This window comes from Denticeps clupeoides, chromosome 16 (assembly GCF_900700375.1).
Source record: "Denticeps clupeoides chromosome 16, fDenClu1.1, whole genome shotgun sequence".
Lineage (NCBI taxonomy): Eukaryota > Metazoa > Chordata > Actinopteri > Clupeiformes > Denticipitidae > Denticeps > Denticeps clupeoides.
Genome location: NC_041722.1, coordinates 10590873 through 10616442, shown reverse-complemented (window position 1 = coordinate 10616442; position 25570 = coordinate 10590873). Strand labels below are relative to the sequence as shown.

General features: G+C 41.9%; 2 protein-coding genes across 3 annotated transcripts; one reads left to right on the top strand and one right to left on the bottom strand.

The window, feature by feature from the left end:
* Positions 1–5817: 5817 nt before the first annotated feature.
* galr1b (galanin receptor 1b) lies at positions 5818–21848 on the top strand. Of its 2 annotated transcripts, XM_028956592.1 has the most exons (3): positions 5818–6602; positions 8635–8700; positions 20147–21848. In XM_028956592.1, exons 1-3 carry the CDS (start codon positions 5949–5951, stop codon positions 20462–20464), a joined length of 1038 nt encoding a protein of 345 aa, XP_028812425.1. In that variant the 5' UTR covers positions 5818–5948; the 3' UTR covers positions 20465–21848. The 2 variants fall into 2 exon arrangements, with proteins under 2 accessions (XP_028812425.1, XP_028812426.1); XM_028956593.1 differs by lacking the exon at positions 8635–8700.
* Positions 21849–23171: 1323 nt separating this feature from the next.
* Positions 23172–24925, bottom strand: ddx28 (DEAD (Asp-Glu-Ala-Asp) box polypeptide 28). The gene has a single exon (XM_028956929.1). The coding sequence runs from the start codon at positions 24880–24882 to the stop codon at positions 23323–23325; it is 1560 nt and encodes a 519-aa protein (XP_028812762.1). The 5' UTR covers positions 24883–24925; the 3' UTR covers positions 23172–23322.
* Positions 24926–25570: the final 645 nt, after the last annotated feature.

Sequence of the window (25570 nt, the reverse complement as noted above, 5' to 3'; positions counted from 1 at the left end):
GCCAGGCCGAGGGTCCGGGGCCGCCATGCGGGACCACGCCGGGGAGCCAGGCCGAGGGTCCGGGGCCGCCAAGCGGGACCACGCCGGGGAGCCAGGCCGAGGGTCCGGGGCCGCCAAGCGGGACCACGCCGGGGAGCCAGGCCGGGGGTCCGGGGCCGCCAAGCGGGACCACGCCGGGGAGCCAGGCCGAGGGTCCGGGGCCGCCAAGCGGGACCACGCCGGGGAGCCAGGCCGAGGGTCCGGGGCCGCCAAGCGGGACCACGCCGGGGAGCCAGGCCGAGGGTCCGGGGCCGCCACGCCTGACCCCGCCGGGGAGCCAGCCCGAGGGACCGGGGCCGCCACGCCTGACCCCGCCGGGGAGCCAGCCCGAGGGACCGGGGCCGCCACGCCTGACCCCCCCGGGGAGCCAGCCCGAGGGACCGGGGCCGCCACGCCTGACCCCGCCGGGGAGCCAGCCCGAGGGACCGGGGCCGCCACGCCTGACCCCGCCGGGGAGCCAGCCCGAGGGACCGGGGCCGCCACGCCTGACCCCGCCGGGGAGCCAGCCCGAGGGACCGGGGCCGCCACGCCTGACCACGCCGGGGAGCCAGCCCGAGGGACCGGGTCCTCCAAGGGGAGGATACAGCAGGGCAGGAGCCCTGTGGTTGCCGCCGTCCGCCCCGCCGCCTCCACTGATGGTACTGTTGGGGCTCCGAGGACGTAGCCCTTGGAGGGGGGGCTCTGTCAGGATTGCCTGCAGCTGGGCTCCACACCGGAACCCAATCCTGACGCCCCATAAATGCCGGAAGTTTCCGCCCGTTCGGGGTCGCTGGCATTTTCGTGGACTCTGCACGAACTTGACCTGGTTTTGATTCATATGTGTTTTGAGTTCTGGCAATCGCCACACGCCTACGGGTTAGTTTTAGTTCGTTATTTAAGTTAAATCGTTTTCGGCCACCGCGCCGCTGTTTATTTGTATTTCGTTATTGTTTGTATTAATAAAACCCCGTTCCCAGCATGTCAGACCTCTGCGCTTCCTTCCCCCGTAAGTCCGTAGTCGTGACAGAACCTCAAGACAGAAACTACCACCAGTAGCAAAAAAAAGGCAGAATTCAGAGCACACAAAAAAGGTAAACATATGGTATGATAGCATAAATTTAGCAAGACCAATATTAATTAAAATGCCTCTAGGTTTGGTTAGGGTCTACACTCATTACCTTGCATTTATGAGAATTGTCACTTTATTCTCAAATCCGTGTTTTGGCCACTTTTTTGTTCAAATGTGGCTAATGTCAGATTCTGAACTGGTGCATACATATACATACATCACCTGTGAAATGTTTGGGGGGACTCCTACACATTTACCTTGCTTTTTATTATATTGTAGAACAAAACTAAAGACCCAGGACCATAAAATAACAATTGTGCGGTCATATAATAAACCAAAAAAAAAATGTTGAACATTTGTGTGTCTGGTTTTGCTGTGATTCCAGCATTCTTGGCTTCTCTTGACAACTGGGAGGTTTATTCTGAACACTTTCAAATAATTCACTCATGTTAATGATCATCTCAGCAGCTTTTGATGATGACAATAGAGAAAATAGCAGCCATCAAGGTAAAAAGAGGCGACTCTGAAAAAACAGATTCATCAAACATACTTCACTTTCTCCTGATACAAAAATACTAAACATGTTTCTTGCATTGGATTCTTAAATATGGACTCCAACTTAATCTCCATAACCACCACATATTAGGTGTGTCCAAGCTTTTAACTGTAAAGTAAATGTGTGTGTAACAGGGTCACTGAGACAAACCCTCTACTGTTCCTACTGTAGTTTAATATTATATATAGGTGCTTTGACAACATCTGAGATTAAGAAATTGTGCAGTGCCGCTAGTTACATAACTGTCTTCATTGAAGATCGATGTATGGAAAATGGAAAGTATTGGGCAAATAAAAACACAAAATGTATATAATATTGTTATCACTTTAAACATTGGGAACTTTAAAGTGTAGAAAATAAAATGTAACCTATAACACAATTATATTTAGGGGTGGTTTTCAGGGGATCCTGATAATTTTGCTGGAGAGCCAGGCTCCCCTTAGCTCCTACATAATTCCAACTCTGCATTTAAGATCGAAAAAATTCATTGTTCTAATGACCTGTGACCAATGTTGAACATGATTGATGTGAACACTGCATGAATTCAAATTTGACTGTGCTGTCTGAGGTGGCTATGGATTTAGGACCACTTCAGGAAAAAATCCATGGAAAATAAAGTGCCGAACTGACGTGTCTGTGTGATCTCTAAATAGCAACAGAGTGATGGATGTAAGTAGTCCAATAATCTCATTAAACATGCCGAAATGAACACCATATAGATTTTTTGGGGAAGTTGAAATTTCTTGCCTTTTTTCGGTTCAATGCAGGATTTTCTTACTAATTTTTAGTGAAACACAAACTGGTCCGTATGTCAGTATGAACAGGCTGTGAGTGAGTGTTGCCTAAATTACAACACAGGCTATACTTAGGCACTTTTTAAAGCCTTTGAATCCATCTTAAGCCAGCTGACAACATGGCAATGTTTTGCTGTTGTTTTGTTCCAGATAGACCAAAATATATCATTTGGCTCCAAACTTTTATTCATGTGATGTCATGTAGGCAACGTCAATATCGTATTTAGAACTCAGAAACCATTCTCTAAACAATACTAGGCGCAAGGCCTGTCAAAAAAAACTTTTTTTACACGGAGAGAATCGGGGTTTGAGATAACAACAACAACACTGAAGCTTTAAAGAGGGGTGATTCTGTGTGGTGCGTGAAGTGGGTGTGTCATCAGGTGACGATGGTCAGATGCAGGTCTGCATATGTGTTGTGCACCAGCAGGGTGCTGCAGGGCATCACAAGAACAGAGTTTGTTAAAACATATTTTGTAGGACTGTAGTAGAGTGGGACCTATTATCATGACACTTATTTTGAGCCCTATTTATAAAAATATATAATTGCTTACCTGGAGAATGTCTGCCTGTTATGCATTTTCTTTCAGAAGTTTAAAGGCGATTTGCACCTTTAAATTGATTTAATCCTGGAATCATCTGGGCTATTTAAAATGTTCATTTTGTAAAAGTATTTCATCCTCATGGTGTGTATGACAGCCACATTGCCCTGCAGAACAATATTATAACAAAGCAGATGAGCCATTCTGGTGGACAGCATTGTCTTATCCCAGGCCCCGAGATCGCACACCGCACACTGACAGACGGAACTTGGCTGCACTGTGCAATCAAACGCTGTCACAAGGAGGCATCATTCAATAACATTAATTTAGATATCTGGCCATGAAGCTATTTATTTTGAAGCTCTTTTGGTCAATAGTACTTACACATTCTCTTTACAAATGGCCTTCAGAGCACCAATTACCAGGATGACAACTCCTGGCAGTCACAAATCCTCCAAATGGCAAGAACTAAAGCTACTCAAATGGCAAAGAGGTTTCCAGGTATTCTCGGCGCTCCTTGGAGACATGTTGGTCCTAGATCATTAGATCAAAACATGTCCTCTCACTGTGGAGAGACACTGGCTGGATTACAGATGAGCTCTCCACTCTCCACAAGCAAATAATCCCAGCCAATCATACACTAAACACTGAACTGAAAATAGCCTCTAATATACTAATGCCCAGGAGAGCTTAAAGGGTTGCATATGATGTTTTTACCCAAAGTCAATAATCAATTTTTATCGGTTATATGCTTTGGTGTATTTGGCCACATCTTTTCAAATATGCCATTATTGTCCAGAAGTGTTCTATAGGGACCACCTTTCGTTATAAGATGATTTGCTCTTCCCTGTAATGATAATATGTTTCTTTCGGTCAGATAGAGTGTAAGCCAGATAACTGCTGGTTGTATAAAACCAACAGAAAAGGAGTGTGTCATGCATAACTATGGAGAATGGTGTGCTAAGGCTGTGGAGGATTATGAAGGGTCCACGGACAATGAACCAGAGAAGGTCATTTATGACTCTCAGCAATGCTGTTAATTTTAGTACTGTGTAGGAGACAAAGACCAGACTGGAAAGTTTCTGGACAAATACTAACGGCTGTGTGGGCCTGGGGAGCTCTGATATTTTGAAGAAGCATCCTACTTGGATTTTTGAGCTTGCAGCAGCAGTTCATTGGCACTGAAGAGCACATACGGATGCCTGTGCATGGAATAACAGACAATAGGCAAACACATTCAGAGCAAATGAATTCGTGGGAGGCGACTCTGAAAATAAAGCTGTTGTAATAAGGCAAGAGAGAACATATTAATATGCAGTCAGAATGTTAGCTTGGAGCTTGTACAATGGGCATATTAATTAGATGAGTTTGATGAGTCAATATACATTGCAATGTAACTGCATAGATCTGAAGCGTGAGTCACAAGTCACTGCGACACGATAATTAGAAAAGAAAGTACTGTGTTTCTAACAATAGACTCGGCTTCAGGAAACACATGTTACTCTCACACCCTCAGCCTTCCATCGAGAGTCTGCACCCCTCCACATCTCTCCCACACAATCTACAGGACAACTACACACAGGCTTGAGCCATGACTGCCGCCGCAATATGATGTTCAAATATGGCATTTGATAATTCACCATATCTGGGTTCATAGGACTATGTATCAGTGTGTTTATAGGATGCTTTCGAATTTTCAACATGAATGTTGTCAAATATGAGATTAATACTGATTTCAAATGTGTGCACTATTAAATGAAAAATTGCATATTATATAATATTATGTTAGCTAATGTTATGAATACCTGGTCATGCAAATGCTGCAAAAACGTATTTTAAATTAAAATAATAAATTATGCATAAAATGCTGCAAAAACATTTTTAATCTAAAAAAATTATGCCTGCTGGTCTCAAGTGCTCGTCTCAAGTTGGCAATGATGGCACGGGCCATCTAGCTGAGTCATGGTCAATGGCAAATCCCTTTTTAAAGCCTCAGTAATCAGAGTTCATTTAATTAGTCATAACAGAGCTAAATAAAACCACCAAAGTTTTAACTGAGCTGGCACGACAGAGCAGAATTTATACTTTTGTTGCTTTCATAATACTTTGTGACAAAGTGACTCCAGCAGGTTGTGTTCGAAGCTACAGAGAATATACCGTAAAAGGGATGATGTAAGGACTTGTAAGAACATAGAACCTTCAATGTGCTTCCCTTTATTCTGGGTGGTAGTGGCCTAGTGGGTTAGACACTCGCCTATGAACCAGAAGACCCGGGTTCGAATCCTACTTACTACCATTGTGTCCCTGAGCAAGACACTTAACCCTAAATTGCTCCAGGGGGACTGTCCCTGTAACTACTGATTGTAAGTCACTCTGGATAAGGGTAAATGTAAATGTATTCTGTCAAAGGGTTTCCTTACAATCCTGCGGAAAAGTGCGAGTGATCATGTAAACTCCAATAAGCAGTTGGAAAGATGTTCGTAATGCATGGCTGACGTGTCAATGCCAAAGAATGGAGAAAAATAAATGTCTCGTAATAATGTGGTGCAGCTGAATAACACAGACCTTCTTCTTAAGTGCACGTTTTAATAATTTACCATGTAAGTTTCCCTGTATATATATATATATATATAAAAACAGCATAATGCTGTTACACAACGTAACTTGTCAAAATTGCTGTTTTAAAAGTGGGTCTTATTTATTGTAACCTGGTTAACAGTGAAAAGTCGTTCTGACAGAAGCAGCCCCGGGGCTCTGACGTCATTTCCACGGTCATTTCGGCTCCTATAAACAGGTGAGGGGAGCCGCAGTGGAGCTGTGTGGCCTGGACGTGGGGGGGGGGCGCGTCCCTGTCCAAACTTTCCCGGACGCGCTCCGACGGCGGACGCATGGCTGCGCGCAGCGCATTGGCCGGCAGGTGGGCTTCCACGTAAAACTTTGCGCCGAGGAGCGGCGAGGGGGAGGAAAGCATGTGGCCGCCGACCAACGAGACGCTTTTCTGGACCGAGGGGGACAACCGGACGAGTGAGGGGGACACTTTCGGACCGGAGGTGGTTATCGTGCCGGCCGTTTTTGGATGCATTTTCCTCCTGGGCATCGTGGGCAACACTTTGGTGATCATCGTCATCGGGAGGATCAAGGCGAGGCGTTCGAGAAGCACCACCAACATCTTCATCCTGAACCTGAGCATCGCGGACCTGTCCTTCCTCCTCTTCTGCGTCCCCTTCCAAGCCACCATTTACAGCCTGCCCGAATGGATCTTCGGCGCGTTCCTGTGCAAATTCGTGCACTATTTCGTGATGGTGAGCATGCTGGTCAGCATCTTCACCCTGGTGGCCATGTCCGTGGACAGATACATCGCCGTGGTGCACTCCAAAAAATCCCCGTGCATTCGGAACCGGAGGAACGCGCGCATCGGGGTGTGTGCCATTTGGTCGCTCTCCTTCGTCTTCGCCATCCCGGTTGCCCAACACCAGATCCTGACCGACCACCCGGACGCCCCGAACAGTTCGTTTTGTTGGGAGGCATGGTTCGAGATCTCGGCGAAGCACACCTACAAAGTGACCATATTGATCGTTGGCTATCTCCTGCCGCTGCTGCTGATCACGTGCTGTTATGCGAAGGTAAGACGCGCTCCGTCGTAATAAAAATAAATCGAGGTTAAAGACCACAACGTCGACGTTCGAAGCGTTTTACGCGCGGCGCGCAGCGACGGCAGGGGGGGGGGGGTGTCGTCACTCGGAATCGCTTTACAGCCTGTTATTGTCACCGACATTGACCTTTGGAGACTTTTACACGGACAAGTTCGCGATCAAAGTGCGCGGCTGCCGCTCCTTTAACTGCGGCTCCGCGCGTCGTGGAATTGTGCGTTACGCACCGGTCGTAGTGGCAAGTTTGATTCGGTGGAGAATGAGAAACCCACGGGTGGTGCCAGACATCGTTCCGAACCATCGGCTGGCGAGCAATATAATAACTGCGATAAAAAGAAACGTGCTTAGAGAGGACGTGTGCAGGGGGACAGCCGAGTCGCCATTGGCGGGTGAGAACCCGAAGACCACAAAGTCCCCCTTATTACCATTATGTCTCTGATCAAGACACTTGAGTGTCTCCAGGGGGACTCTCCCTGTGAATACTGACTGTGAGGCGCTCTGCTGAACAAGAGCCCTTTTAATGAATTATGGGTGACCCCATGGAGGATACATAGAGTACACAGAGGACCACAAATGTCACGTTTCTTCTTAGGTGCACCACCAGAGGAGAAAATGTGAAAAGTGTTCATATCATCTTGTTTTATATGTTTTTTTTTTGTGTTCTTTTCCCATACATTTGAACTTTTTGACTGACAGTTAAGCAATCATTAAGTGGCTCATGAGGCCATAAAACAAATTTATTAGGCTAATACTTTCATGACAAGAGCAAAGGTTCTCTTGCCGTAATACGTTAACACAGGGCCAACACAAATGCACAAAGAGTAGCACATTAAGGTGCAAGTATCATTTTGAAGGTATAATTTGAAGTTAATGTTTAATTTGTTGCATCATGCCTATTTGTCCATTTATGCACAATACTTTAGACAAAGAAATATGCAGTACAGAAAAGAAAATATATCAAACCATTTTCTCACTTCTGTCTATCCACAGCTTTTCTTTTGATGTCTGATCTTACATGAATTCTGGTATGTGACTTCAGTCAAGGGTTTCTGCTGACAGGGCTCTCGGTGCCAGTGGAGAGAAAAGATGAAATGTTGCTGTCTCGGGCTACCCTGGTTTACCTAACTTCACCCTACAGAATATAGAAGTGAATTGGTAGTGATGTCTAAATTGCGTGGACTGTGTGAAATGAAATGTTAATGAGATGGCATTATCACGGAGGGATGAGAGGCTGAGTGCTTTGCAAGTTAAATCAAGAACCCACCACCAGATGCATAACTATAATTAATTTTAATACTTTGTTTAGCACTTTAATTAATTGCTGGATCGAGTGGCATGGGCAGTGCCTCTCCCGGTGGAAGAGATGAAATGAAACCTATGCTATTGTTGATGTATGAAGCCTTCATTAGTACATCCAATTACTGATCCGAGGATTTGTACAGTTTTGTGTACCGATTTTGTTATGTAACGCTTCTGCTTGTTTTGCAATTACATAAAAAATTGTTTCAGACAGACATTTTCACATTATGCTCCTGTTGCGTACGTCACCGACTGTTCGCAGCAGGGCCTCACAGTTGAGAAAAATGTCATGCCGATTGGAAATGTCAAACAAGCATATTAAGCATATTGCTCCTAGTGCCATTAAAATATTATTTGCTGCACTCAGGCGTACACACCTAATGTTTCATTTTGTGCTCGATGTTTTATTTAGTGCAAGCAAAAAGAAAGGTCAGAGAAGCACATTTATATATAACACTTAATGGTAAGTTAATGGTTCCTTGCTGCACTGTGCTGTCACAGACATCCCATGTCAAAGTAAAATGGACGCGGTTTAATTACAGTACCTGCCTCTGACTTGATTGCAGTTATAGGCTGTAATAGCTCAGCTAATTTAGCGTTGTACTACAACAAAGACTTTTTAGAATTCTTTATACCATTGTGCTTCTCACTTCCACATATGCAATTAACTGCACAACATCTAATTTGTTATTTCTCTTGTACTTAGGTTTTGTATCATCTTCATAAAAAGATTAAGAATATGTCCAAGAAATCTGAGCGCTCAAAGAGAAAGGTAAGTATATGATCGAGGTTATTTAGAATGTGTAAGAATAATTGAACATGATTGGGCAAATAAATTGGATATAATATTAATTGGACATTATTTACTGCATGCTATCGAAAGTGTGTTAAGTGCTCTTCATATTAATTTAATATGCATTTTCGTCTACTGGTATAATTGCCTTTTTTTAAATAGTGCATTTAGTATAGTTGAGCGTATTAATGATTGTTTATCCACGAAGAGGATTAAAACGAAAATCATCTTCAGGCTTTTGAAATGCCTCATTACCCATATTAAAGGTCAGGAGTCAGGAAAACTGTCATTTTATCTTCATATAATTGGTCAAGTGATATTACATAGATGACTGAAATGTTTGTACAACCTCAATTCCAAAAAATGGTAATAAAAATGGTTCTGTTGAACAACACAGGATTTGATGTTTAGCCTGAATATCACTGTTTTTGTATATTTTGTCCACCAATTTAAGAAATGATGTCTTTAACATGCTATACAAAGTTTTGGAACAGTTGAGTGCATCACTTGAGAGCATCTCTATCTATTATTACTGAAGATACCAGATGGGTATGTTTAGAAGGCAAAATTCTAACATATTATTCATCCATTATGTGAGTTTTCAGGTCTGCAGGTACAGCAGGTCTGTGTTGTTTACCTTGGATTTTGCCCAGTCAGAGAAAGGCCAGGGCTGCAGGCCGGCCAGCACAGTCTCTGCTTACACAGTCGTGCATTGCTAATCCGGGCAGAACGTGGGCTGCCATTGACCGGCAGGGATGCACTTGCTCCAAAAATGTGTACATATCTTAACCCCACATGACCCCCGGATAACAGTTTGCATGGTCCTTGGCTCGTTTTTTTGGCACCTCCCAAAAATAATATTTGAAAAGTTAACCTCTTGGATGTTCCATTGTCCAACAGTGAATGAACCCAGCCTAGCAGCACTTCTGGACACTGCTGATGTATGGCTTCTACTTTGCATTACAAAGCTTTAATTTAAGTCGTTGATTGCTACAGTAAGAGGTGCTGGCTGACATCATTGCTATTCCCAAGTCCATGACATGATATCCATTACAGATGCACGTCAGGCTTCAGCTAAGGCACACAGATAATCGCCATTCAGAAGACCTAATTCTTGATTCCTTAAATCATTGAATCACAAAACTAGGTGAAATGCTTCCAGATGATTTGTGTTGTAGGGAGTATTGATTTTGAAGTGCTGGATCATAAACCGACTGCTTCTTATTCTTCAAGGATTATGGCTTTTTTGATTGCTTCTTAGACACAATTTCCACTATGGCCTGATTCACATCAAGTTATTGTAATTTATCACATCATTAATAGCCTCCATTTTGTTATTGCCCTGTTCTTTGTGGAACAAGTTAAAGGTTAAACAAAAAATGTCTTGTTTTAATAATGATCTGAATATAACTCAAAGCATATATGACAAGTTTTATTTTTTTCTTAGCATTTTGGAGGTTGAAGAGCCAGTGTCATATGTTTAGACGTAGAAACAGATGAGATTATGTCATCATGTTCCTTCGCTTGCGCCCAATAGGATTCACCACAGCAGATCAGCCTGTCTGATGTCTGCAGAACTGACCTGGAAAAGGGACCAAAAAGGAGGATTCCTGACAAATCCTTGGCATTTGCCAGGGCCCAGTACCATGAAATACACTGTCACATGCATCCCTAGTGGCTGTGATTGATGTGATTATAATTATGCTTAATAGATTGCCTTTTACCAGACAGTGGCTGTAGTATGGCCCTAACCTGTGAGAAAGGTATCATGCAAAAGAGTCGTGAGAGTAGGACACTTGGTAAAAATTATTATGACGAGGCAGCTCTAGCGTGTTAGTCAGAGCTTGCTTTTAGAGGATAATTAGCAACACATAGATCAGTGTCTATAGCAACAAATAACTGTTCCCAGGCCACTCTCCTTCTGGCCCATAAAAGCCAGGCATGGGGCACAAATGGGTGTTTTTTTATATAAAAGCAGTGCTCATTCGACTATCATTTTGTCTACCTTGTTTCGGTTGCCAGTCTGTTTGATGCCAGGCGGCTTCTGCTGCATTAGTCACACTGCATTGCATGAAAACTTGACGTCCAACACTGATGTGTATCAGTGGGTCTGGGCATCTTTTATATGAGAACCACATTGCAATAAAATCAAATAATAGAAGTCAAATTTGGAGTCAGGAATTAAGCATTAATAGGTAATGATAAATAAGCCATTTTTTTTATTTGTACATAAAGGTACAAATTACATGGAGGATCTTTTGGTGTGCTATTACTGAGGCAGACACTGTTTCTGGAATTGAGGATGGTTGATAGTCAACAACAAAGGTGAGTGAAAATAGTCAGGAATATTGTTCAGAACTTCAGTATCACATTGTCAGCTGTGTCGGCTGTATTATTACACTTCATTTTCCCTATCCACTCACAGCACCCTGAAGCCCCATGAGAGGGCTCACATGCCACCACTGCTTTCACTCTAAACACTCAGTCAGTCTGCTTCAGAAAGATGACTTTTCGATCTGAAGATTGTCTGTGGGAATTGCAATGGGGATTGAAATAAAATTACTGTAAATCCGTTGATGCCTTTTATAACAGCATTTATAATATCATTAATTAAACGCCTAGCAACATGTCATTTTGTGTTCAGTTCCTCATACTGTATGCACCTTGTACCAGAGACTGATTTGCAGACCAGATTTCCGACTAGTGGTGTCAATACACAAATACACCCACACAAGAAGAAGGACACCAATATAAATAGGTGCTTTACCAGACACTGCTCCAAATGACCTGAGAAATCAATGAGAAGATTAAAAATAATGATTGCCCTCAGAGACAGATGACAAATGGTAAATAAATATAGGAAGACCTAATGATTTCATAAATTAACTTAGGTTCAGAATGTGCGGCACAGCAAACAGGTACAGATTATAGTGCCTGATTCAGTCAGGCCTTGCTAAAAAAAAGCAAGCAGCGGACTATAAAAGTGGACAGTATTTTGATGGTGGACAGATGAGGAGAAATAAGGGGAGAAAGTGGCCCTATCCAAAATGGAGAATCCTTTCTGTATTTCTCTTTACCCCAAGGGAGGCAACTCCAAGGATTTGGACAAAGTTGATGATACTTAGGACTGCATTTCAATAGGACAACTCTATTGCAGGCCAGTGCTGATTTGCTGTTATATTGTTTGATATTTACATCTTTCATGCACCTAAGATATGGCAACCTGCTTTTATCTCCACTTTAACTGCAAATAATCGATGTTTCTCAGAATGAGCCTCTCCAACTTGTGAATATTTGATCTCCATACTTTATGATACACTGTATAATATATTTTTAGATATTTATCAAACAGTCCATGCATTAGATGAATTTAGACTTATGTTTAACTGATTATGAAATTAGTTTCTCACTGGGGGAGAATTGTCCCCTTGTGTGAAACTCATTTGGGATTTATTAAATAATACAAAATGAAAATGGCACGAGGGCCAAAAACCCACCAGAAAACAGGGGAAGAACATAAACAATCCCGCAGGTGTGAGGTGATTGCCAGAAATGGAAATAAACCAAATGTAGTAAGTGTCCAGAACACATCAGTGCAGCAGCAATGTCTGTATGCTGCTTCACAAGTCTATGGAGTCCTGATCTGTCCTAACCTTAAGTCAGCTGGGATGGATCAGGATTCCATTATCAGGTGTATGGGCACCTGCTGTGTCCAGGGCATCACAATGCCGTATGTCGTGTATCATCATTTCATCAGCTGCTTTCATATTTATTAAGTTGCAGGATTTCTGAATCACACACAATGAATACTTTTTTTTTAAATAGACATGTATTGGAAAGGGAATATTTATTTGGTTGAAAGAAGACTGGATCAGACATCAGTTTGGTTCACCGTTGTTTATATGTTGCACTAGACAGGAGCAGCTGGGAAAGGACATTTTAAAAGTGACATACTGCAGGGATACAATGAGGAGAAAGATGTCTTGTTTTCAGTGGGGCATTTCCAAAGCCTTTGAACTGGATTAACTGGAGATAAACTCTTGGTAATTAATACAAGATTAGTTGCTCTCATTAATTGATAAGGCATTTGTCCATTTAAAATTCAGATTTTCTTCAGTCTTTTTTATGAATCATTATCAAAAAAAAAAAAATATTTTATTGCATCCAGGCTTATAAATTGAGAAGCAGCAACTCCATAGCCTTGTTGCTACAATGGCATGGAAAGGTTTGGGTACCCTTTCTTATAATGTCTATTACCATGAATAGTAATGTGGAGACAAGGTTACAGATTACTTTATACTTTAAACAAGACAAAATTTCCTTATTTCCACTATTTTACATGTATTAAATAAATGCTTTAATAAATAAAAGTGCCTGAAGGAAAACATTCAGCACTGAACATGATCGATACTCTGCCAGGGGTCATAGCCAGTAAATTACTTTTGTAGGCAGTAAAGATACACTGGGGCAAAAAAGTATTTGCCTGCCAAAGGTTTTTATTAGTAACAAACTACATCATCATGGATTAAAATCATGCAGTTCTAGAAATGTGAAATGTGATAGAAATGTGATCCCAGCACATGTCCAGGCCCATCTAAGATTTGCCAGAGATCAAGTATGGGGGTGGAAACATTATGCTTCAGGGCTGTTTTTCTGCAAAAAGGGACAAGATGACTGATATGTATTAAAAAAGAAGGAAGAATGGGGCAATGCATCATGACAAAAACCTCATTCCATCAGTGAGAGCATTGAAGACTAAACTTTGATAGATTGATTGATTGATTGATTGATTGATTGATTGATTGATTGATTGATTGATTGAGTGATTGATAAAACCCTTTATTGCTGTTGCAACAAACCATGTCAAAAGTACAAGTACTACTGAAACTTGGCCATCAACCTGACCATGCATAAACACAGCACAGTACATCGGGGGTTGGACAGGTAAGGAAGATAGGGGGAAAACATGGCTGTATCTTCCAGCATGACAATGATCCCAAACACACCAGCTAGGCAGCAAAGGAGTGGCTAAGTAAAAAGCATTACAAGGTTCTGGAGTGGCCTAACCTGTCTCCAGACCTCAGTCCAATAACATAAGATAAGATGATCCTTTATTAGTCCCACAAGTGGGAAGCTTATGAGAAGCTCTTGAGAAGATCTGCTTGAAATAATGGCCCAAAATACCAGCTACAGTGCGTGTGCAAACCTGGTGAAGACCTACAGGAAATGTTTGACCTCTGTCATTGCCAACCAAGGTTATATTACACCAAATACTTATTTTCTGCACCATTATACAAATAAATTGTAAAGTAATTTCCTGGATTTTTTTCATTCATTCTGTCTCTCACAGTTGAAGTGTACCTATAATGAAAACTACAGATCTGTTATGTGGGACAACTTGCATAATCAGTGGCCCCAATGAACTTTCTCAATTCATTGTAACAAAAGGCTTCTGAATGTGGGAGATTCCTTGCATGAACTGCTTTTCAATTATTTCAATGTTTGGGGGAATGTGAGGGGAATGGCAAAATCTTCATCTTGTGCCTCTTCAGGTACTCCATTGTGGATTTTGAAGTGTGTATTGGATACATTATCATGCTCTATGAACAAAACTCTTTCAAACTTTTTTTATAAATGGGGTGCTGTTTTGCTTTCGGAATTTGCTGGAATTTGTTAAAATTCTTTCTTCCCTCTAGAAAGGATCAATGCAGCAACACCCATTTTTTAACAGGAGAAGTCTTACCGTCCTGGAATTCAGCACCGTTTTTCTCCAAACATGCCTGTGCTCATTGTTGACAATAAGTTCTTCAGCTGTCTAGGGACATGCAAGAGATTTTAATTGTGTTCTTGTCCTACAATTTTAATTATTATAGTGACCCGTTCATCTACTCATTACTTTACTCTTCACGGTAACAGACATTTTAAACCCAGACATTTGCAAGCAACACTGTACATCTGTCCTCAGAGATCTAATCAGTGATTTGGATGGCGGTTTCAGCATTTCTGCTCAGAACTATTGAATTTAGATGACTTGCTGCTTGCAAATAAATAAATATGTGATGCTTGTAATTCTTCTTCAATTACCAGGAAATTACTGATGTCTCCAGCAAATAGCCGTTGAAATTGCAAAAACTTATCCTAGGAAGAGAATTTACTTCACCTTAAATGTACTGAGAATGAACTGAGTAGGAGCTCAGCTAGTATTCACCAATTCAAATAACATATTGTATGAGATTATATATATTTAGTGGTTAAATTTGTAAGAATCACTTTGAAGTTGTATTGTGTGCTTTAATGCTGCAGTGGGTTCATTATCTTCCTCCGGCGGTGCCTCATTGCTCTCTACAATGAGGCTGTGAGAAAGCAATCTATGCAGACATGGATAAAAGAAAAACCTGAATAAATGAGATGAGAAGTAAATAATGAGTGCAGAGGTATTCAAACTCTCTCTGATATGCTGAGAAGGTCTGGCTGAGCTTGATTGTGGATGATGGATGCAGGATGGAGGATCTGAGTGACTTCATTATCGGGGTGTGCATTGCAAAAGCCTTGGTCACAAAAATTGTTCAGTGAGTGGAGAGTGTTGAATTCAATGGGACATATCAGGGAAAACCACCTCACCAAATCAGCCAATCAAATGACGGAATATCTTTTTTTCAAGAATGGTAAAAGTAATTTAAACACAATCTGTGCCAAGAAGCACTTGTGTGAGCTTTTGGGAGCACTCACTAGTTCATTTTATGGATGGATTTATTTCTGTCAGGATTCCTTCCTTGCCATGTCCAGCCATCGTGACCTTTTTTTTTTTTGTAACCCATCAGTAATTTTGCTGGAATTGTGATCTTTTTGCTGCATGGGATCACTTGCAACGCTGACTTTAAACCTTTCTATGTCAAACCATCATGTGTTTCTGTTGAATGCCATGGTGGTCTGTCTCAGGAAATGTAGGTGACAGAGAAGCAAATAAACAAACAAAAAACTTAAAAGATCAAACTACAATCTTGGCTGTAGGGTGGTGCTTCTGAGAAGCAAAACACACTGTCACTCAAGCGTCAGTGTGTACTTCAACCATAAGGATTTCTCAAGAGATTCTAATGACCATGTGGATAAGGCCATCATCTTTGGATGTGAATCCGTGTGATTAGTGAAGTGAAAGTGATTAGTTGTCACATGTGACACATGGTGCAGACAGTGAAATGCGTCCTCTGAATTTAACCATCACCATAGTGATTAGTGGGCAAGCATGACAGGCGCCCGGGGAGCAGTGTGTGGGCACGGTGCTTTGCTCAGTGGCACCTTAGTGACACCTTGGCGGATCAGGATTCGAACTGGCAACCTTTCAATTACGGTCCGATTTCTTATCTGCTAGGCCACCGCTGCCCCCTGAAGTCGTTTATGCTTATTTATTTATGCTTACTTTATCTTATATTGTACCAAACCCCTTTGACTATTTCATAATGAGCATCTGTCATATAGACAAAGGCCACTAGCCACCCACAAGTCACTTACAATTAGCTGTGAACACACGTTTTCCCTCTTTATCAGACTCACACTTAGAATGAGCTGCTCATGGGCGTATCTGTTCCCGAAACAACCGGCACACACTTCATCTCAGCTCTGTGGTTCGGCCCCACTACCGACCAGCTAACAGAAAGTCTGTTTATTCAAGACCAACCGACAGAAATCTTCAAAGGGTATCTGTGCAGATCACATCCTCATCCCTCACACAAGATTATGACGCAAGCAGCTCCAGTGTTTATGAAAAGACCGTTCCTTTCTTTTTTGGGACAGTTTGGACCCTTGCCATGTTGGCTACGGTTCTGTAATATGACTGGCCTCTCACCAGACATATGACAGACAGACCCAAGATAAACTATTTTTCTTCAAGTAAACAGTATCCCCAAGGTGCCAGACTGCATGCAGAGCCAGAGGAAGGTCACTGCTTCTCAGTATTTTATATGTTGGGACAAATGCTTTATGTCAGCTTGCATTTCAGATGTTGGGTTTTTTTTTGTCTTTTTTATGAGCTCTTGAAGTGAAGGACACACTTCTATTCATTTAGGATACATACCCAGAGGAAGCACTTTATCCTCTCGTATCCATCATAAACAGCTTATTCAGGAGAACAACGTCTGTCATGATTTATCACAGGCTGGAGTGGTTGAGAGTATTTTAGATTAAAATTGGCTGTATAAAAAAAATTGATTTAATTATGGGGAAATCTGAAATATATACATATTTTTTGCTCTCATGCAAAGTTGACAGAATGTCACTTTTGACAACCAGTCAAAAGTTTGGACACCCCTTTATCGGTCTTGCATTTGTTTTACACTGAACTGAAGTTTGAACAAAACTGAAGACAGGACTATGAAATAACACACATGAAGTCATGTAATAAACAAAAAAATAGCAAACAAGACAAAGATTTGAAGATTTGTCTCCAAAGCAGGAAGTTTTTGATGTTATAGCAGCAACACTCTTGGCTTTTCTTAACCAACTTTAGTTAGACAATTGGGATTTCCCACAGATCTGAAGGTTTATGCTGAACATAACTTATCATTCACTTATGTTAATGAGCATATTGTGAAGCAACTTTTGATGATGACAATAGTCATGAAGGTAAAAAGAGGCGACTCTGAAAAATATGTTTGCTTTCTACTGCTTCAAAAATTTGTACATGTTTCCTGCATTGATTAAAAAAATTCTCCATCTTAGTCTCAGTAACTGCAACATGGTTGGTGTGTCCAAATGTATTACAGTTACTGTACATATATTGTTAGATTAGTTGGAATATGAAATTACATATATTTATTTTAATACTTAATAATAATAGTTTATGTTTGATAATAATAGTAATTACAACTGTTCAGTCCATGAATATTGTTAAATTCATTACTCATATTCAGTTAATTGATTTCAGAAAATAGTTCATATTGTAATTAATATCACTAACAAAACATGATATCTGTGTATCTGCACATTCAGGATAGAGGTTGGGGTGGAGTTGTAGTTAATGTTTTTAACATTTAACAGCAACATGGCAATATCAGAGTGTGGCCTTGAGACCCTATGATATCTCACATTTTTTGATTATGCAATTCTGTCATTTGACATTTTTATGTTTTCGCTTTTTCATTATGGCACTGAAGCTCATGAAGTTAATTGAGATATGATAATTATTTAGCCATTAACCAACTCTTAGCCTTCTACTGTCTCTGTTATTTTAGATTCATCTGGAGCTCTTTTCATGCTTTAGCATGAAAATAATGAATCATATTTAATTCTGAAGGTTAAAGTAATATTTCTCTGAATATCCATTTAACATTATATAATGTTTCGTTTTATTTAAAGAAGACATTAAGCTCTTAAATACAGTGGCTTTCAGTAGTTACCGTGGAACTAGCAAGTGGAACTACATATCTGAAGGTGTTAACCACAATGTTTCTACCACCAAATTTAAAATTTAAACTGGGCCATTCCAACATTTGACATTGTGTTGTGTCAGACGTACCTGATCTGCTAATGATGAAGGGGACATAACTAAATTTTTCTTTAAGTGACAGATATTCAGAAAACCACATGACCACATGACCACATGCCCATGTTTATAAAGATAATAGAAACAATTTCTAGATAGCACGTTTGTTACGTATACTTGTGATTTCATTTATGAATTACTGACTGGTAATGTGGGAAATGAGTTAGGTGTTGAGGTGCTTGCCCTCTAATGAAAGTATATATCACATAAGAACCAGAACTTGTATATAAATGGATGTAATTTATGAATTTCAAATTATTTATTATCTCAAATGAAAGAACCATAAGGATTACTGGAGTAAGGAATCAGATTTGAAGAATATATTCATATTAATGAAAAACAAAGCAGTATAATTTTTCTGTAGTCAACTGAAAGACGGGGAAAAAATTCCTTGTCCACATGAATCAGTGCTGCCAGGGAGGAGTAGTCATGGTCACTGGATACCAGCATCTAAGTGATTTTATTTCCAGCCATGCAGCTAATTGAGCTAATTACATTTTTAAGCCACGAGCACTGGAATTCTGTATTGTTGGGCATGCTCGAGTTAAGATATGAAGGATATCACACTGTGTACCATAGCAGACAGCCATTTCGGATCCATAAAGTAGGTTATTGCCGCTGAGCTCCATCCAGTACAGCTGGGCATCAATGCCTTTGTTGATTTTTTTTGGATTTGCATAGCCCCTGAAATCATTATTACCAGCACTGCGTAAGTCTTAAAGACTTAAATATACAGCCTATGGCCATTTGTTGCTAAGGCTGGGTATAATTTTTATGCCTAGTAAACAGCTGGAGGCTCATTAAAGCAGCTCTAGAGGTATTCTCTCCTCACATATTCTTTAGTGAAAGTAATTCACTAAAAACAGAATAAACAAGGCAGTAAAACAAGTCAGCCAGCCATGATGGACAGCTTCAACACGTGCAGAAGTAAAGCGGAAGAATGTCTGTGGAACTGATCCACATGGGGAAGTGTGTGGATAATGAAGGCAGCTCTGGGAGAGCACAGGGGTGGAAGTGGTGATGAAGAGGTGACCATAATCTTCCATTATGAATTCCATTCAAATTTGTTTTCTTGTTTTACTGGTTTAATGTATATGGGTGCTTCAGTTCTGATTCTGAAATTGTATGATTATTTTTCAATTATCCCCTGCAATTTTTGAACCTCGAGCTGCTGGTAGGTTGCTGATTGCCTGATTATTGTAAACAAAAGATTACAAGCTCAAGACGTGCAAAAATATGTTATATGAGGTTTGAATTAATCCTGGGTATTCAAAACCCAGTTTACAAAAATTTTCTACGGACCTTTTTTCTACATTTCTAGATGTATCTTAAAACCGAGAGCTAATGAATGAAAGAATACTATCTAATTTATCCATGTTTATTTTCATACCTTATGTATATCATATTGATATATTGATTTGGTTCATGCTTTTATCAATTTTAATTATTATTATCTCTTAGGAACAAAGGTGAAAGTATTCAAATTCAGCAATCTATATCATGTAAAATTGTGGATATTTGGCCCAACACCTGAGACATTAGAAAGATTTATTTAATATTAAAGACTGAGAATCTATCATTTCCATCATTTAAACCTGTACAAAACCATGTTTTTAATTTTGCAAATGACATGGCAGTAATATTGGCTGCTTAGAGAATGAAGGCTTATGGAAGAAATGAATTCTTTTAATTCGTTTGGAATGTAGAGGATGTAAATAATTGCAATCTATACACACTTCATCGTCTTTTGAATAATGACCATTAGATTACCTGTTTGTGTTAGAAGTGTCTGTTTTTCATTAGAACCCTTTCCCCTGGGAAGGGATTTCTTGATTGAGGTATATAATGGCGATGTTCTGATTCCTGGCTTTCATGTCTTTCTTTCAGACTGCTCAGACGGTGCTATTGGTGGTGGCAGCCTTCCTCATCTGCTGGATGCCTCACCACATCATTGCCATGTGGGTGGAGTTTGGAGACTTCCCGCTGAATAATGCCTCCTTTGCATTCCGGATCATCTCACACTGCTTAGCCTACGGAAACTCCTGCGTCAACCCCATACTGTACGCCTTCCTCTCAGAGAACTTCCGCAAAGCATGTCAGCAAGTGTTCACCTGCAGCTTTCTCTACCAGCCCCCGCCTGTGGAGAAAGTCGTGCGCATACGTATGGAAAACTTCTCCACTACTCACTCCACCACCAATGTGTGAGGTGGTGCCTACATATTCAAAGCATCTGAAAAGTACAAAATATTTTTTTTTATATTTACCTTCTACTGGCTAATAGATGTTCTAACAGATTGAAAAACATTCTGCACAAATTACCAGTGAATGTACAGTAATAAACATGTACTATTAATGTTATCTCATCCTCACCGAATTGAAATAATGAGTGTACGCAGTCCAGAAAACGAAATTAATTTTGTATTCATTATTTCTCCTGTTGGTTAGAAACAAAGCCATTCTAATAAAGAAAATACGTTTCAGTGCTTATTTTAAAAGGAAGTGAATGTCATTATTTAAAATGTATCTCTCACAATAGAACGTAAATTCAGCACTGAGCGCAAATTAGCCTTCTAAGGCTTTCAGTGTGTAAAGGAATAGGCTTTTATTACTAGGCATGGTGACTCTGCAGCTCTATTTTTTTCTCCCTGACGAGCTTTTAGCACTTCCATGATAAATGACAAGAGTCAATTTAAAACCAGAACTAATAGTATTCCGTGGTCAGCGCATCAATTGTTATTTTGACCTTGCGTGCTGAATAGCAGTGACAGACCAATTAAGGGAGTGAATGAACATATAGATGTGTGCGACCGTCCTTTTATAAGTCTTGGTATAAACTGAGACTCTTATCTGAGCCACACATTACAATATATATTGCACTGAACCTCTCTAGTGCTTTCAGAAAGAGTTTATCCCACACAGGAGTAAATGTCTGTAAATAGGTGCGTTTCTGTTCAAAGGCAGTGAACTGCATAGCAAAGCGGTTTCAGAAAAGGCCAGTAAGTAAGACCATGAGGATCAAGGACACAAAACCACTGCAACGTCTGAATGCTTTAGCATTGCAGATCACAAATATTCCCTAAAGTCAGCGGCATCTTGCATCCTCATCACTTTGCCAGTCATGGAGAATGGATGGAATGTTAAGCGCACCTGCATTATTGCGTAAAGTCCGGCCATTCACTTGCAAGAGGTTAAGGACAACTGTGAACACTCAACTCAGTACGTTACACTTGTGTGACGCGATCTCTCTAAAAATGTGTTTAAGGCTGTGTCGTTTCGAAATCTGATATATTGTTAAGAAGTGTAGTCTTGTGTTATTCTATGTTAAACATTTGGACTGATTTATATACTGACTGTACAGGCCACTGTGGCGCTGATCCCACTGTTACTTCAGCACACTGTTTAAGTTTTACCCCAAATATTAATGCAACTCCAACACGGGTAGCGGGGATGTTATGACAATTCCACAATAAGAATATGAAACACGTTAAAAAAGAAATGCCATCGCACATTCCACAGCCTTATGGGCAAATGTACTGTAATTAAAAAAATGTTTGTAATTTGCTTGTAAAACAAACTGAACAAAGATTACGTACCCCTACTATCAAATAAATGGCTGAATGACAGTGTCACAGGTTTATGTCTCAAGGTCTTATGTTTGCCAGAAAAAGGAACTTTAGATACAACTGTATTAAAGATTGCTTTGTTGGGAATTTTGGACACATATTTAGTTTTAATGTTCCAGACCAATATGAAAATGATAGTAATAATGAGCAAGATGCCCCTCGCTGAGTTATGCATATGCTTGTAGATTATAAGACAGGTTTACTTCTAATTACTGTAGTGATTATATATATATATATATATATATATATATATATATATATATATATAATCACACACATATGTATGTATATATATATATATAAAACAAAATATTTCCATTTTATTAAGGCGTATCCATATAAATGGCCCACCCTGTGTGTGTGTTGCTATGTATGTATGTATGTGTGTGTGTGTGTATATATATATATATATATATATATATATACACACACACACACACACATATATATATATATATAAACAGGCCAAAAGTTTGGACACACCTTCAATGTGTTTTCTTTAATTTCATGACCATTTACATTGGTAGATTCTCACTGAAGGCATCAAAACTATGAATGAACACATGTGGAGTTATGTACTTAACAAAAAGTGGAGACCTGGCCTCCACAGTCACCGGACCTGAACCCAATCCAGATGGTTTGGGGTGAGCTGGACTGCAGAGTGAAGGCAAAGGGGCCAACAAGTGCTAAACACCTCTGGGAACTCCTTCAAGACTGTTGGAAAAGCATTTCAGGTGACGACCTCTTGAAGCTCATCGAGAGAATGCCAAGAGTGTGCAAAGCAGTAATCAGAGCAAAGGACCGCTACTTTGAAGAAACAGGAATATAAAACATTATTCAGTTTTCAGTTATTTCACCTTTTTTTGTTAAGTACAAAACTCCACGTGTTCATTCATAGTTTTGATGCCTTCAGTGAGAAGGTGTGTCCAAACTTTTGGCCTGTACCTTTATATACATACATACACACAACCAGTAGGTAGCATCTATCCTGTTGCAGCATTTTGAATAATCCAAATCATGAAACACATTTAGTATTTTTGGGGCAGGAAACAGAATTTTGATCTGTTTTTTTCAGTTGCATCTTTGTACCTTCACGACTTCGTTGATCAGAAGCAGCTTCATGGGATGCTCAGTAACATGAGCGAATGATAAAATGTAAATAATAACTGAATAGACATTCAGGAGTGTAAAATGCTCCCATCACAGCAAAGACTCCCTGCTATTAGACATGTTATTTCATAGTTCTGGGTCTTAATGTAAAAAAAAAAAAATCTAATATTTTTTAATGGTATTGTGTATGTATGTGTTTATTCAACTATAACTATAATAATGCCATTATTGTGATTTTAAAAATGGTTATTCTGGGCAATTACTGAATATAACCAGGAATCACACTGCAAAAAAATATCCTTTAATAAGATCTATTAAATTACAATAAAGTCAATTGTCAGTTGCTGCTTTAAGGCCTGGCCGCCAATTTCCAGTCTCCATCCCCGGTAAGCACGTCCTTTTCCTGGCAGCCGCCTCGATCTTCTGCACGAGCTCCACGTCCCATGGATGAGTAACAAAGCTCAGTGCCTCCCCCTCCATCTGACCTCCTGCTCTCCCCACTCGTCCTACGCGGTGGATGTAGTCCGTCTGCGTCTCGGGGAAGTCGTAATTCACCACCAGTCTCACTCGCTGTGTGTCCAGGCCCCTGGAGGCGATGTCCGTACACACGAGCACGCTCGCCAGGCCCTTCTGGAACGACCGGAAGACGCCCTCCCTCATGGCGGCCGGCATGCCGCCTTGCAGCCGAGCGTGCCGGACGCCCAGCTCGCCCAGCGAGTAGCCCAGCCAGTTGACGGTGGAAGCCGAGTTACAGAACACCAGCACGGCCGCGCCCTCCCGCTCCGCCCTTTTCAAGGCCTCGCTCAGCTCCAGCAGCTTATCGGCACCTTTCACCTTCAAAAACGTCTGCTTGACATGCGGCAGGAGGAAGTGCAGCATCTGGCTTCTGATGGTCAACATGCTGCCCAGGTCCGTCACCTTATCCAGCACGTCCCCGACTCCTCCCGGGAACGTAGCTCCGACCACAACCAACTGCGCTTTGGGAGTTGGGCCACGGAGGTCGGACGGGTTTTCTGAGATGTGAGTTTGGGTCAGAACCTTCCCCAGCATGCCTGAAAAGCTGGGATCGAACATCGTGTCGGCCTCGTCCACGACGACGAAGTTCAGGGCGTCCAAACGAACGTAATTCCGCCACAAAGCCTTGAGAAGCGCGCCTGGCGTGGCCACCAACACGTCCGGCCGGCCACCGGCGAAGGCCGCCTTAATAGCGCCCACGCCCCGGCCTCCCCCCACCAGCCCCACGGTCAGCCCGACGGGCCGTCCGAGCGCCCGGGCCACGGACGCCACCTGGTCCGCCAGCTCGCGGGACGGGACGAGGATGGCGGCCCGCGTCTCGGCGTCGGGCTCCGGCCGCCCCGCCTCCCGCAGCCGGTGGAGGACGGGCAGCAGGTAGGCCAGCGTCTTCCCGCTGCCGGTCTCCGCCGCGCACAGGACGTTGTGGCCGCGGAGGAGTTTGGGGACGAGCTGGCGCTGCACCCACGTCGGGCGCACGACGCCGGCGCGGCGCAGGGCCTCCACCAGGTCCGCGTGGACGCGGAGGGCGCCGAACGTGGGCTCCCGCGGGCCGGCGTCGTGCGCGACGGCCCGGGTGCTGTTCACGGTGAAGTGGTCGCCGGAGGACCTGCTGTGCTTCCACCCGCGGGAGCACAGGCGCGTCTCCTCGAACCTGCCCGGCGTGAAGCCGGCCGACTGGTTGAACTGCGGCAACTTGCAGCTGATCAGCGTCCTGCCGGGCTTGGTCGTGGCGACCCGGCCGGAGCTCCCGCGTCCGGCCCGCTCCTGCGCGCGTCTGGGGACGCGGATCACCGGCGGCTGCGCGGCGGCCGAGGTCGAGGTCGCCGACCCGGCGACTCTGGCGAAGGGCGTCGTGGCGCGGCGCAGGGAGAGCATCCTGGCCGCGGTGTTTCACACGCGTCGGGCACGTCAACGTCTCGTGGTGATGACGAAAGCAAAGGGGGCGGAGGCTTTGTCGCACATGCTGTGACGTCGCCGGTTTCCTAATGTGTCAAAATCTGATGTCGATTAAAGGGATTTGGGTCGTTTTTTGATCGTTTGTGGGATGGTCCGTCTGTTTGTGTACATTAAGACAGGCTGTATTTGGTTAAAAAGGCTGAGGATGTTACAGAGGTGATTGCAGATTCAGAGTCGCTTCGGTAATTCGTAAAACGTAGTGCAATTTAAATTAGAACAGAACACAACAAAGGACATTGTGCAACGACCCACAATATAGTTTTGGTTAAGACAAACAAGATGGAAAAATAGCAGGAATATGAAAATATGTCTCAGTATATAATATGATAATAACAATATATGATCGTGGTAATACTAAGGATAATAATAATGATTCAGGACATCTCCGTTTCCCAAGCAAAGTAAACAATTCATGCAGAATTTTTTATATTGGTGTGCCATGTTAAAATAAAAAGTACATTATACTACATCATTTAAAGCAATTGTGACAACCCTTAAGAATGCACATATACCAAAGGCAGTATGGTATTTTTTTTTTTCAGTTCACCAGCCATCGGCCAGCAATATATATATATATTTGGTGGCTGGTGAACTGAAAACAAAATGT